This window comes from Prionailurus bengalensis, chromosome B2, assembly GCF_016509475.1.
Source record: "Prionailurus bengalensis isolate Pbe53 chromosome B2, Fcat_Pben_1.1_paternal_pri, whole genome shotgun sequence".
Classification (NCBI taxonomy): Eukaryota; Metazoa; Chordata; class Mammalia; order Carnivora; family Felidae; genus Prionailurus; species Prionailurus bengalensis.
Window position 1 is genome coordinate 130,433,912 of NC_057349.1, and position 16,005 is coordinate 130,449,916.

Genomic DNA, 16,005 nt, shown 5'->3' on the forward strand with positions numbered 1-16,005 from the left:
GGTGACTCGTCCTTTTGTGGGAGTGAATAGAGAATGAAAATGCAAACTTTTTTGGGAAGGAAAAGATGTTTGTTGAAGAAAATAAATGTACAAACAAAAGCGCCTGAAATTATAAAATGCATTTTCTGGTGGCATGGTGGTGGTGGGGGTGGGTGGGCGGTTTAGGGGTGTGCTAAAAAAGGTGGAATGAGGGCCTTGGCGTATGTGTGCCCTGTGCACAAGGGGTGTATGTAGAACTGCTTACATGTCACACTCGCTGTTTGTACTTGCTCCGTGTGTCATGACAGCTGGATACAGAGATAGAGGAGTATTTCATGAAGATGAAGAAGCTTATTCTGTATTCATCTTAAGGTAATTTTGGGTGAATTTTGATAAACGATAGTTTAGAAGCACAATGGAAGATGAAGATTCATTTCTGGGAGTATGCTATGATACATGCCATTTCTGTTAAGGATGGATGACCATTTGGATTTATGTATTTATGTTTCATTGCCTGACTGCAAGGCAGTAAGGCTTTACTCCTCAGCAGAGCTGGCAAGAGAAAACCCAGTCCTTTGGAGAGAGAAGCTCTGAGTTTCTGAGTGGTTCAGGTCACAGAGGGTCTTGTTCGAGTTGCTGTTTTTTTTTTTGTTTTTGTTTTTTTTATTTTATTTTTGAGAGAGAGAGAGACAGAGCATGAACGGGGGAGGGTCAGAGAGAGAGAGAGACACAGAATCCGAAGCAGGCTCCAGGCTCTGAGTGGTCAGCACAGAGCCCCACGCGGGGCTCGAACTCACGGATCGCGAGATCATGACCTGAGCCGAAGTCCGACGCTCAGCCAACTGAGCCACCCAGGCGCCCCTCGAGTTGCTGTTTTTTATATCGTAACCCAGTGGCAACAGGGAGAAGTCATTGAAGAGTGTTGTTGAGCAAGAGGGTGATGCAAGGGGATTTGTGTTTTATAGGACTCTAGCTGATGGCATTGCGAGGAATGGGTTTGAACTGGGCAAGGTTAATAGCAGTGCATGAGGTCTGGTAAGATAGTCTTGCAGCCATCTGGTGAGAGGTGATTATGACCAGAAATGAGGCAATCACAGGGGGAATAGACCTAATGTCTCGATAGTATGGTAGAGAGGGAGAAGATTGCCAGGTGGGATTAGAGCCTGAGATGAGGAATAGAAGGAAAGAACAAGTCAGGGCAAGGGTGCAAGTTGGTGTGGAGTGTGAAGGAATGCTACGTTTCATTTGGACTATGTTGAAATAAGGTTTGTGAGTAACATCCAGGAGGAGATGCCCCAGTATGCAGCAGTTGCTGTGTTTCTATGTTTAGGTGAGGGAATTTGGCTAAAGTGCAGAAACTTTTTTTCCCCCCTTTGGAATGAAAGCCTACTATTGGCTTCCCTATCAGTTTATCTGTTCGTTCAAATGCATTTATTCTGAATTTTCCTGTCTACATTCTAGGATATTATTATCATTTTAATTATATTTCAAAATATAAGCTTTACATTTTGGCAGTAACCAATTAATAGAGCTAATCTGATTCTTTCCTGGAGAAAATCCTGCTGCCCTGCTGCCTTTCTGGGTTGTTCTTACAATAAGTGGGTGGCTGTTTTTGCTCTCGCACAAGATGTGTTTTCGGATTATTATATTTTCATCTCCTGTGTTTTCTTTCAGCCTAATTTTCATCCTCTCACTCCATAGGTGCAGACTTTGATGATTTAGATTGTTGCCGATCTTCCCTGGTACCCAGCTCCATAGCCAGCATTGTGTTTGGGGGGGCGGGGGTGATATACCTCTGTTGTGCAAACTTTATCTGCTGGTTCAGGGACAGGAATTACAACTTCATATATTTTTTTTTGATAGCAGCTTTATGACATATAATTCCACGTTTCACACAATCCGTCCATTTGAAGTGTACAGGTCAGTTGTTTTTAAGTGCGAAAGGTATGTAACAATCACTACAATCAAACATTTTCCTCATCCCAAAAAGAAATCACAGGCCACTTAGCTATCAATCCCCCATTACCAACCCTCTAACCCCCTGCCCCTAAATAATCACAAATCTCCTTTCTGGTTCTGTATATTTGTATGATAACTTAATATTTTTAATTACATCATTAATTGACTGCCTCTTCCGATTCTGGCTTTGTAGAGATATTTTGATGTTGTTAGCCTATCCAGAGGGAGGCAGTAGAGGTTCTCAGTATAGACCTGCAGGGAAAAAAATACACAAGCAGAAGCAGAAAAATACACAAAAACACTGCTTGATAAACACAACAACTCTGTAAGACCCAATATAGGACTTTCAATCATGCTATAACATGAAGGGCTGAGAAAGCAGACAAAGTAAAAGAAGAGAAACAAATACTTTCAACACTGTATTTCTTTCAAAGAACCGTGACAACATTAGAGAAATAGCAGCCTTACCTGGGTTATTAGTTTGAGCAGGACACTGATAATGAGAAACGTCTGTCTTCTATTTCTGGCTGTGCCCCTTGACCCAGTCATTTAATCATTCTGGGTGATTTTGCTCATTTCCTAAGGGTACTTTACCCCAATTGATATTTGTAATAGTATCCAAGCTGCAGTGGAAAACACATCTCCCATATACACATACATATAAAACCCCCAAATTCTGTCCTGTGTTTTTATATCGTATAATCATGTTTTATATTTCTTACTCATAAAATTAAAACAGCTTTATGGCAAATAAAATGAGATCACGAAGATGCTGTCTAAGGGGAAACGTGGTAATTTAGAATGTTAGCAGTCAGTTACAGACTTTTTAAAAATTTTATTAACTTTACTGTTTAATTAGAGAAGTCCTAACCTAACATTAGAAATTCAGTTTCTAGTGGCTTTTCTCCTAGGCAAGCATCAGAGAGCCCACGGACGACACTGCTTTTAGGGTGCTGTAGGTAAAGCCACATACCCCCCCCCCTCCCCACAGGCATTTTTTGTTTCGTTTTGTTTTAGATGATCTTGTTCTGAGACCTGTCTGGAGGTGATTTATAGCACTTAATGTATGGGCTGCTATCATTAGAGTCAGGTACGTTTCTGCTCTTCTCAAGATTTATAACAATGTCTATTCAGTCATCCCACAGAGCACGGCCCGAGCTGCATTCAGTCGGGGAGTGAACGCATCTCTCAGAGTGAGTGAATGAATGCCACTCCATCTCTTAATATAAACTAGCTTCAAGGCATGCACCGTGGTGATGTGTTGAATCTCCGTTCCCAGGAGATGTCTGCTATGTATCTGCAGCTTTAATGTTTCACTTAATATCCTTTTTGGCTACACAGCCAGAGCGCACTCCTCTCCAGCAGCAGGCAGCGTTTGGCTCAACAACTTGCTCATTGTCTGGCCATGCCGAGCTGAGCAAGTACCGGCTGTGAGCATCTGCTGGGGGGCTTTCTTTGTGGCGTTTGTATGTGTTTTTTAAATTGAGAAGAAGTTGAAGGAATACCAGCCTCCTTTTGCCTAGCATCTAAACCCCTGTATCTTTCAAATGCATTCCTGGAAACGAGCATGCTCAGAGAACTGGCAAATCATTGTCCAGTGACCGGGAGGAAATGATCATTGCTCTTCATTTATAATGCAAATTCTGAGGTGTCTCCAGAAGTGTGGTAAACTTAAAATGATGGCTGTGGTGAGAACATCTCTGCAGAAAGTTGTGGTTTTGTTACATCGTTTACAAAGGATGGCAGTTTCTTCTCCTCGGTATCAGAAGCTCTGTAAGGTAACTGAGTGATTGAAAATGAGGATCTCGGGTGTCTGACAATTCTACTGTTTCTCAGGCTCTAAAAACTAACCTTTCAGCGTTCTTAGCAAGGAAAGATTCCTTTTCTTAGTGACGGATTGTGAGAGCTGTTAAAGTGAGTTGCTTCATTAAATTTTGTTTAGGAATCTAAAACAAGTATTGTTTCAGTGCATATTTTATTTTGCATTTGACGAAAACCTATCTTCTGAGAAGGGCTGATAAACTGTTTGGAGAAAATATGGCAAAACTACATTCATTAAGACCTGTTACCTCCGTGATACTTTGTAGGGTCTTAATATTGCATGCTATATTAATTTTGTGTAAATTTTAGTAAATGTAAAAGAACAGTTTAAAATAATCTTTCAGTAGATTACTTAAAAACTATCTATCCCTTTAGAGCTAATTGTTTTTTTCAACTAAAAAAAAATAAAGCACATTTTAGAAACTCCTAGACTGAATCTCATCGTAAAATATCCCCTATACTCTTGACTCTTCATATGCTATAGTTAAACTTGAAGAACTTAATTTTATTTGAACAGGTGGATTAAGTACACTTTCAGGAGGCAACTTGTTTGACAGTTGCAAATTTCAAATACTACGTCATCTTAATCATAAACCATTGAATGAGCTCCTGTATTAAAAAAAAAAAGTTAGCTCTTCTATTTTTCATCATCGTTTTGTTTGATTTATACCAGGTTCATAGTGCCTTATTACTTTTGTCAAAAACTCGAGCAGTTTGATCAAAAGGAAGGAATTCTACCAGGAATGTTAAAGCAATTTATTGTAGCACCGCAGTATCACATTCTTCCTTCACATCATGCTCTCAGTACCATTCTCAAGAATATCTTGTTGCCCTATTAGCTGCCCAAACTCATTGGGAACTGGAACAACTGTCTCTAGGGCAATATTAATTTTCTGATGTTACAAAATAGGACATGTCCAGGCACCTAAACCGCATATTATGTAGTAGTGCATTGGGGGCAGGAGGAGTAGTATTGTTAACTTTGTCATATATTTTTACCTTTTGCAGTTTGGTCAATTAAACGTATTTCTTTCCAGAAAACTTTTTTTTTTTTCAAGTTTTAGGGGGCAGATGAGTAGTGTGGCAGTCTTTACAGACATACTTCCAAATGTGTTCATTTGCATGAAGTTAATTAAAATGTAATGTAACTTAATAATTTAGTTACTGAAACCTTAAATTAATTATTTCAATGTGTTGTGTTTTGGTTGACTTTAGATAATAAGTTTATTCTGGTATAAACACGTTATGTATTTCAGGGACAGGCAGTTTTGATAACAATAAAAACTCATTCACTAATGCATGTTACTTTACCTCTTTAACTACAAGTGTGAATATATAAAGCATTCTTTTTGTATTAGCTAGGTTATTTTTCTGATCCATTTGTATGCACACTTTCACAAAATCAAATACTTTTCTCAAGTCATGTGATCCAAGTATTTAGTCTGAGGCAGGAAACAGAAGTTCAGATACTAGAGAAAGTTACTTAGTTTCATAATTATACCCCAAATATGCACAAATTCAACTACTGAAGTCATTGGGTAAGTTATTCCCATGAGAAGTATGCTTTGGATAGATTTCTTGAGACTCATAATTTCCTAAAGGAAACATTAAAATTTAAATGTTGAGAATGAATGCTACTTTTGCTTTTAGAAAATTAAAACTTGTGTTATTTGCAGTTGGAATGTTATCTTCCACATTTCTTTCCTCAGATGCAGAATTAACAACTGCCCAGATAATGAAATGAGAAATATGCAATTCCAGTACTCTCCAGCAGGTGTCAATAGAAGGCAGTGATATATGAGATTTTGGCTAAGGAACTGAAGTCCAGAATAGGAAATGGCCAAATTGCTATGCAAAAACCAGATAGTAACAGATATTATTTATTTGCTTGGTTATGTTTTGAAAATTGATCTTAGTTACTGAGCTGTATTAACTTACATGGTATAAATAAAAGTCTTAGTTGCAGAACTAAATATTTAACAGTTGCTATCTCACATATTGACATAGGTAGGTATCTATTTATAGAAAATGAAAACACATAATTGTATTATAATTATAAGTAGTCTGTATTACTTCAGTGTTTAAACAAGTTTGGTATTTATTTGCTTTAAGACACTAAATTCTTTCCCCCTTAAATTGTCCATGTTATAATGACTGTCTCTCCCTATACCTCCTACATTGTCTAAATTTAGTTTCTTAGAAAGGAAATGCTGTAAGTTTTCAATGTTTCTTCATAAAAATATAGAGGTCTCTTGTAAATACATTTACAGACCAAAGTGAATGAGAAAAAAAATGTTGCATAATGTAAAGGAGATGTGACTCTTTTAAATTCATATTGGCAGTTTGAAATCCAGTGTCTGTTAATATTCTTATCCTCTTTTTTAGTCATTTTTAGGATCTCTCTTTTTACATATTATATTATTCTCTGTGATACCATGTCTTTGCTTATTTTCAAACTTCTTCTGAGTGTTAGAAAATAGTTCATGTGTTACACATTTGGAAATTTGTGTTGAATATTCTCATTTTATGTGTTTTCCTGTATGTTTTGAAGGGGGGGAAATCATAGAAGGAGGCACCTGGAATTCATGGCTGTTGGAGTTAAAATGTGCTTTTCCTCCTCTCCACCTATTTACACATTCACTTGTATTTTTGCCTTTGGAAATATTTCTTCCTTATGGTACATCCCATAAAATTTGGTCAGAAAACTGAAACAGAAGTGTTGTTTATTTGGAGATATAATTAGCAGCAATGAAATTGCCCTGATGACCTAAAATCACCTCATGTTGGATGCTAATTCTTCCAGATTTGGTTTTGATTGCTTAGTTCCTTTAAAATATTAATAGAGCACAGCAAAAATAGAATTGAATGCAGGTGATTAAAAAATAAAATCGACCTTTAATTTGTTTTCCTTGTTATCTGATTATTTGAGGAAATTTTATTATTAAATCTTTGTATTAAAGCTGAATTTATGTTGAGTTGGAAAGGAATTTTGTAAGTCCTGTTTTTCTTACTGCCAACTTTCGTAAAATATTTATTAATTGCAGGCATGGTGAAATCAGCTTTTTTTTTTTTGTAAAGCAGATTGAGATATGAACCATTATAGAAAAATGAGGAAAAAAATTAGTGTTATAAACTGAATTCCTCATGACTTAAGCATTAAAAAATTTTTGATTTAAGTATTATAAGTTCTATTTGCCTGCATATGTATGTAAATCAGTTTGGCTTATATGGCTTTAATCATCTGCAAACCTTTTTGATCATGTAGTCCTATCAGTAAAAACATTTTAAACATATATACACACACACACACACACACACACACACACACATACATAAATATATATCCATTTAAAAAGTTATACACATATGCCATGGGAAAATCACATATTAAATATTAGTAGAGCATAATTTTGTTCTTACTTTCCACTGTTCTCTTCTTGCACCCCAGTTGGTTGTCCTTTTCTCTCTCATACACACACCATTTTGGTGACTGTTGATTTTGTGAAACTGGCTATTCGTAGCCTTGCCTTTTGGGGCACTCAGGCTTTCATGATGGTGCTGATCTTCAAGTCCTCCCTAAGAAACCATGTCTTCTATGGTTTCGATGAGTACTCTGAAAACTAGAGTCCAGAAGATCTTGCCCAGCAAATCTAGATTGACCAGTGAGGTCTACAGAGGTTTGCTCTGTGTATGTGTGTTTGCATGTAGACAACATGGAACTATGTGGAGGGTTACACTGTCACCAGGCAAGGATGTATGACCACAAAGGCGCATAGTCTATGAACAGTTTCAGATTCACTGACAAAGTACATCTACATACCATTTTCATCTACATATGTGGCTTCCCTTTATTTAGAGATAGTTAAGATTGAGTATGTGTTTTTAAGAAGATGTGGAATGGAATGGTGTCTTTTCAAATCATTTGCACCCCACATAGTTAAATTTTATGTTTTTTATTCCCAAACATTTCCCCACCTTTATTATTCTTTTTCCAGGTGGGAAACTACTATTCTTGAGTACTCAAATATTCATGTGTTTTAGGGTGATGGTGCTCTTACTCTGTCCTGATCTGAATGTTGAGATGTAGGTATTGTAAGGTCAGCTTTCAGTCTCCATAATCAAATCATACACATGATCATTTGGATCATAGAAGAGGTCACAGTAATGGTTTCTAGCCTGAAGGTAAAACTCTAGTTGATCAGATGAGCATCGGCTCTTCTTGGTTTAATGAGAAATTCTCGGTTTGGTTACTTCAGAAAATTTATGAAGGCTGAAGCTTAGTGGGGGGAAATGCCATACATGGAAGGATTTGCCTACATCTAACATGTCACTGTTGATGCATTAGGCATGTTGCCTCATAGCTGTATGGACCCTCGGCAGATTATTTCCCTTACTCTCTGTGTATTTATGCACTCTTTCAGGAGGCTGAGATTATAGATGAAAGTGAGGTGGCTCTATGGAGACAATACTTACATCTCTGTGTGTCATCAGATATTTTCCTCTGGCTTTCAAAAGCAGCAGCATGATTTTTGGATGATTCTCTGATCTCTGTGTTGCCATAGCTCCCCAAGTCAAGGTGTATATCAAAATCATTTAAAAATACCATTATCTAACATTTTGTTAATCAGAAACTCATGTATAAATGAGTACTTTTAGATAGGAATGGTATAATTAGGTATGATGTAATGCTTTGTCAATTAACTAAAATATAATTAGAACCACTCTATAAAATTGTATTTCAAGTAGTTCCTTAATAACCAAGGTATCAAGGTTTCATTATTTGTATAAGTCTAGATCTGTGATCTATAAATCAAGGATAAAGTCATTCTGACAGAGTTGGACTAGCATTATGGATATGGATAAACTTCTCCTTTATTTTTAGAGTAGCATTTGATAATTGTGACTAAAATGCTGATGATGTACCTTTACCTAGGGGTAAAGTTTATTAAATTTCAAGGGGAAATTTCTAAGCTGAATGTACTGCTGGATTTTAAAGTTACAGACATTATCTACTCCCTCTTACTAGTGACTCTGATCACTGCCAGCTTCTCTTGGTATATTTGGTAGTTTATTTTTAGCTCTCTAAAATAAGCAATTAGTAGAACTCTTACCACAGAGATAGAAGAATATAGAAAATTTCATGCCATGGTAGCTTTCTCGGTTTCACAAAGTTTATTCATTCCTGGGAAAGGTAAATGAGTCCCAAATAATTGAAATTGGAAAGCATATGAAGTGCATCAGAGGGTTTCTTTTCATTTTTCTTCTTCTAGTTCAGTTCTATGGAATTGTAGAAGATTAATTTATAACAAAGCTCACTTATAAAAGCAGACAGAGCCTTTTAATGCTCAATAAATACTAGGCTGATATGAAAGTATGGCTTGACAAAGCTTAAGCAAGAATTTTGGAAAAGCATCAAATGGAAGAAGGTGGTGTACTGTTTTCACAATAGACTATTGCTTTTGCTTTAAGAAAATTGAAAGGAAAATGGTCAAATACAGCAATAAAATAACTGCAAGCTTTCATGACTGAAAAAAGTCTTGTTACTACTGATCTAATTTCTTTTCATTTTTAAAGTGTTTGAGTTTACAGTGTGTTTTCTCCTATTTCTTCATTAATATGTATGGTATTAATCAATAATTATATTATTATTTATCCTTAAGAGATAGGTAGGAAGGAAATAATCATTTTTTTCACATTTAACTAATGGTGAAATTGGATTTGTAAATTGACAGGTCAAGGAACCTGTCAATAATTGCTCAGCTACTGTGTGGCATGACCTGAACTGAACGTAGGTTGTTTGAATCTAGTGTCTCTTTACGCTTAATTGCAGATAGTCTTAGGGATTATACTGGGCTAAAATGAGCAATGAACTATAGAAGGTATAGAAAGAGAAATCACATTAACGAAGTAGTAGATACTGTTTTATTTTACATTATCTTCCTATGCATTTCGTTTTCTAAAGAAATGTAGCTTACAGTATCCTTTAAGATGTGAAGAGATGTTGGAAACTGAGTCAACTATTTCATTCTACAGATGATGAGACAGATCACCTATAATGGATATTTATTGCTGCTAGTCTTGCGAGGTGGAGATATACTTGTTTTCTCCTAGAAGTTTAAACCTAATGAAATATGCTCTTTTCAAAACTACTTTGATATTTGAGTTCTGGCTATATAACTCTAAAAGAACAAAGATTTTGTTTTAGTTTAAACTTATACATCAGATAATACTCTTTTAATGGGCTTATTTTACAGTTTTATAAAAAAGATGGATTGGTTTATTTTAATGCAAATTAATAGTTGGTTCTGGTTTTTGATTCATAATTTAGTTTGGTATGAGTCTGAATACACAAGTATTGAATTATGTATTTGCTGAAACTAATTCTCTATACTCAAATGTAGTTTTTATCATTATATTTAAAAACACATAATGACTCCTTAAAAGAATAAATTGAATATAGTCAACTAATTTTCCAGACTGTGTCTTTTCTAATAAGAAATTTATGTTGTGTTTTTTTTTTTTTTTTTCAATTCAACTCAAAGATCAGTACTGGATGGCTGCCCTGTGCCAAGGTATATGTTAAGTAGCATAAGCATAAAATGCAATATTACATTTTCCATGTAAAGTAAGGAAGTACAAATAACTTGTTTGGAAGAATTTAAATGGTTAATACTATTCATGCCAATCTAGAGTTAGACTGTGTGTATTCGAATAATCCTGGCCTTACCACTTACCAGTGATGTGACCTTGGGCAAATCATTTAACATCTCTGTGTCTCAGCTTCCTTTCAGAAAATGGTGTTGGAATTTGTTTCTCTCACACTCTCAGCCTTTCTCCCCTCTCTGTCAAGGGGTTGTTGTGAGAATTGAAACAGTTAATATTTATAAAATGGTTAAACAGAGCCTGGCACATAATAAATGGCATATATGTTGGTTACTCTTGTTACAGAGTGGGTTATTATCACTGTTATCATGAGTATGTTGTATGTTGATCAAAAGAGATGGCCCATGTGATGTGCCTGCCATAGGGCCTTCAACCTAGAGATTCTCTAATGTCTCGTGGGTGTGGGGGTATTGCCATCATTCTTATTATTTTTATCCCTAAAGGAACCCTTAGATTTTAACAGGGGGTTCACATTGCAATGGCTCAGGGAACTTTTCCTAAAGATTCATGCCCCTCTGGGTCTGAGATGCAACTTCCTCCATCCCTGCTTTTAACAATGGAGGAAGAAAAAAAAGTCTTTGAAGTTTTTTCATTTTGCTATGTTCTCTGTTTGAGACTCAGCTTGAAGAAGTGCAAGTAAAAGCTTCCCTTGACCACTGAGCTTATGACAGAAGCTCTTGTAGGATGAGTATTCCTCAGTCTAGGAGGGGAGGGGCTCCTCTAGATTGTTGATTAGGCTCCTGATAGCACTTAAGGATCTAGGTAAGCCACAGCAAAACTGATGTAATCATCATTTATGTGAAACATCACATTTGGAGGAAGTTCTGTTCCATTACCAGAAACTGAACAGAGCAAAGGAGTTATCTTTACTATGACCGACACAGGAGGAAAAACCAACACATTTGCTTAGAAGAGAATGGAAAGAAACGCGGACCCTCTTCAATGTGTTCTCATCACTTTTAAGAATTATGGTTTATGGTGCCATCACATTTGAATATGAGTTCACCCTGGAAACATTTGAATTACTGTTCTTAGTATAGGCATACTATTAATTATAGCCTTTCATGGAAAGCTCTTAATATTTGGCTCAAAAATGATACAAAATGAGTTGTTTTACTTTTTCTCAGGGCACACTTTGCAAGAGTTTAAAAACATAAATGAAGAGAAAACTTTTTTTTTCTCGAAAACATTATCTGACGCTATATGTTCTCCAGATTCAGAATTTTGAAAAGACCAAGGTGTGTGTGCACATACCGAGTAAGAGCTCCCACAGGATCGGCATCCCTCAGCCAGGATGGTTGTGATATGGACTCAACGGGAGTGTTGTTTCTGATTAGGGTTGTTTTTTTTAATAACCTTTCTTTTCAGCTTTACGTATGATGAATGTTTTTCCATGTCATTAAACATTTTTTATATTGTGATTTTTTAATACTGTAAATTCTGTTGAATGGCTGCAGGATAATTTATTTAAGTGATCAACAATGATTAGATAAGTAGGTTATTACCAGTGTTCTCATGATAACTAATTCTGTGATGAACATCCTTACATACCATTGAGTACATCCTGATTATTTCCAGGATGTACTTTTAGAATAGAATAACTGGACCAAATTAACATTTAATGACATTAGTTTATATTCTGCCAAATTTTTCTCTTTAGAGATATTACCTGTTTTCATGTCCATTAGCAGCTTAACTGCCTAATTTCCTGTACCCTCTCAGAAAACAGGCGATATTGATTAAAAGAAATCGTTGGATGAAAAATGTAGCCATGTTGTATAATATAAACTAAAATCTAGTGAGGTTAACTGATTTACCTAAGTGTGGGACCAACTAGTCTATTCTAGAGGTGTCTGAATTCCAGATTCAGGGCTGTGAACCCAAACACTGTAATGTCTAAAACAGGATGTGACAAATACCATATTAATAAAGCTAACAGTTTTTTGAACACAGAAGGAAAAAAGTGAATTCTGATTTGAAAATGTCAGGGAAGTGTTTACAGAAAAGGTAGTCCTCACAAGGATCTTGAGGAGTAGATGGAATTGAACAGAGTAGAGCATTCTGGGAGTAGACAAGTGGATGAACAAACACACAGGGCACAAAAGTGTGCTCACTGTAGTCAGAGAACATAGGGTACTTGTTTATCAGAAATGGCTATGAAATTCACCCACTGACATTTTCATCTCCATAAAAAATGATTCTTTTGGTTGCCAGCTACATATGCCAGATTGACTTTTGATTGTTTCCATAATTTAGTCCAGTGTGAAAGGAAAAATATTTTGAATATCGGAGATATTCAGACACAGAGAGCATTTCCAAAGGGGAATTCTAAAATGAGAAAGTGCATAATATTCATGTCTTTGAAATAATGTAGTTCTTCTGAGTGCCTCCTTTAAATGGAACAAGGCATTTTGATATGAGAGTGACAAAAACAGTTATACCTTTAATTGTAACTCGGTTGATGAGAGAATGACACAATATTTCAAGCAAAAATAAAAAATAATTCACAGTGGAAATCAGTCTACCCACTATTAAATTACAGATTTGTAGAACTTGAGAGTTTATAAAAATTGGAACTATTTGACCAGTTTCCTCATCTTATCTATGAGGAAACAAAGCCTAAACATTTATGTGGTCTTTACTCTTAATACGCTTTGCTATATTACTTTATGCTGCCCAAGATCACACAGCCAAGTGATTCTTGGCTACATATTTAAGTTTCCAGGAGATTACTCTCATGTCCATTACATTTTATGTGTGCTTATTTTAATAGAATGTATATTTAACTTTGCCTAGTATTATAATTTTCTGTTTATTTCTGTTTCTCCTGCTGAATTGTCAGTTTCTTGAATTTGGGACCATATCTTATTTTAGAAGAGTTTTAGGAACACAGCACGTATTTTCAAATGATGAATAAATCACCCAAATTCTAATTTTTTCTTAGATTTACATTGTTGTTGTAATATAGTAGACTCCATGTTTTTCTTTTTAAAGAGTTTCATTGAGATGAGATTCATATACAGTACAATAATTTTAAAGTGTACGCTTCACCATTTTTTACCACATTCACAAAATTGTGCAACCATTACCACAGTTAAATTTTAGAACGCACCCCCCCCCCACCAAAGAATCCATGAGCAGTCTCTCCTCATTTTTCTCCATTCTGCTCTCCCAGCCTTAAGCAACCGCTGATCTATTTTGTTTTGTTTTGTTTTCCTTCTTTTTAACATAAGACTGGGAGTAGGTTTGAAACCTTAGGTGTTAGTTAAAAGGGTTGGAAAAATAATCCTAATTTACCATGATACATTTACTACTTTATCTTATAGAATTTGATAGTTTTTGAGTTTTAATTATTAATAATAATAGGATAGCTTTCGTTAAATGGTTTGTAAACCTTATAGCACTATAAAATATGTGTTTTAGTTTTCATATTAATTATTTAGGGTACTGTAAAAATATATTGATATGGGAAGATGCTGAATTCAGAATCCCAAGACCTAGGTTTGATGACCTTGCTGTTTGATCTTTTGTAATGTTCAAGTGATATATAAATCCTCGGTTTCTTCCTATAGACTGTGGAGATAATATGCATTCTGTTTAATTCAGAAAGATATTATAGGACTGGTAAGTTAATGTTCATGAATTTGCTATAAGGGCTAGAGTATTACTAAAATTAAAATACTAAATTTTCTATGATTTCTTTTTCTACAAACCAGCCAACCAACAAAAACAATGACAGTATTTACCCACATGTACTTTTACCTTGGCTTACTGCTGGAATAATTTTTGAAATTTGTGAAAGAACATACTAACTTAAAGCTTCTATTTATCTCAACTCAGGCGGCAGAATGGTGAATACCAACCACCTCTTTCTGCAGTGCAGGGTCATTTCATTTTTCTTCTTTCCTACGGCACCAAGCCAGCTTCCATATTAAGGTACATTCTCTGCCAGCAAAATCATACTATTTCCAAACAACTTAAATTCACACTGAGGCTACGTGAAAGGGACCATGTCTTCAGAAAAGGACTAATGGCCCCCAAGGCAAGCAGTACCTCATCAAAAGAAATATTCTGAAATTTCTAGGCAATCCAAAATTAGGGCAGCCGTAATTTTTATAACCTATATATTATTGGTCTCAGATGCTGGTGGGCACATATAAAACTTGGGAAGGCTTCAGGAAGATCTTTCTTGAATTTCAATGATAATTAAATATTCTGGTAATTCTCAGATGATTTTTGCATAATGTTTATTTTGAGAGTGAGGTTTTGATAGGTACTGAGTAACCTGAATTAATGACTGTAATGACTGAGCGCTGTTTTGCATTAATTCTTGAAGCAAATCCTAGGTTGCTTCATTACATAGTCTGTCATTATGGAAGATCCCTTACATGGCATGGTGGTAAAGAAAGGGAAACATTTGCTCTTTTTGAAGTAATTGCATCTAATGGAAGTCTAATGACCTATTATGCTTATTTCTAAAAGCTGAGCAGCAAAGCTTGATAGGAAGCTACGAAAAGATTTGAGAAATTATAATGTAAACCAGAATCTCAGGAAGTCGCATGTGGTTGAGGATCAGTACTTTATGACAATTAAATAATTTAGTAATTATCTTGTGCCAAATGTCATCCTTACTTTAAAAGCTGTAGTGGTTTCTAGAAATGCATCCATACCACAGAGAGCTGAGGTAGAGGGCTGCCTCTGTCCAGGTGTCTTGCACCTTTTAGGTGTCTTAAGGTTTCTCTGAAGTTAATATGCAGATTAAACAAGGCAGTGAGTGTACCTTGTTCTTGTGGGTACTTAAATCCTAGAACTTAATAACCGATGATGACTTTGGATATTTTCAAGTTTAATTTCCTTATTTTCTAAAGATGAGAAGACAGGCTTCCGGGGAGGGGGGTGGTTAATTGATCTGTTTTAGGACATATTAATGGTTAGTGGCAATAACTGAGCTGCTTTGACAAGGATATATTCCATTTTTGGATTTTATGGGACAATATGATACAAATGTATTTTACAGGTATCTGAGATGGACTGTTGACGCTAAATGAATAAAATAGTTGGTGTAGATGATTTACTTGGAGATGGGTCCTAAAAATAAATGAATAAAACATAGCTGTTTAGATAAAACATGTATGGTAACATCTTACAGTTGCTAAATTTGGTTATCAGTGTAATGCTGATTATTTTACTGTCTTTCAACTAATCTGTAGCCTTGAATATTTCCATGATAAAGTGTTTCGAAAGTAGCACCAACTCTATGATAATAGTTTGGAGAGATTACTGGAAGCTCGGCAAACTTAACTGTTGAGAATTATGAAAGAAATTTCAGTTGCCCTCCTTTGTATATTGTTCACATTTTTAAAACTTAAGACTCTGACAAGTGCAGAATAATTTAAAAGTGTCTTGACTTAGCTGATAATAAATATTTACTGAATCGGTAACTTTTCATTCTTTTAGCTCATTTAAATTTGAACAAGTCATTAAAAAATTTTCGTTTCTCCTTTACAAAAGCTGCACATGCCTACCACAAGAGTGTGACTTCCCAAAGCATGAACTATGTAGTATTGACACCCTCATTTAGTA

General features: G+C 35.5%; 1 protein-coding gene across 7 annotated transcripts in view; it reads left to right on the plus strand.

Moving 5' to 3' along the window:
- UTRN (utrophin) overlaps positions 1 to 16,005 on the plus strand; it is a 478,053-nt gene that overhangs the window by 243,746 nt on the left and 218,302 nt on the right. The window contains exon 1 of one of the 7 annotated variants that reach the window (XM_043592536.1): positions 3,291 to 3,716. The exons of the other annotated variants lie outside the window; for them this stretch is intronic. Within the exon in view, the coding sequence (XP_043448471.1) occupies positions 3,573 to 3,716 (144 nt within the window). The 5' untranslated portion in view covers positions 3,291 to 3,572. Of the gene's footprint in view, positions 1 to 3,290; positions 3,717 to 16,005 lie in introns of those variants that run through there. 7 annotated transcript variants of the gene reach the window in all.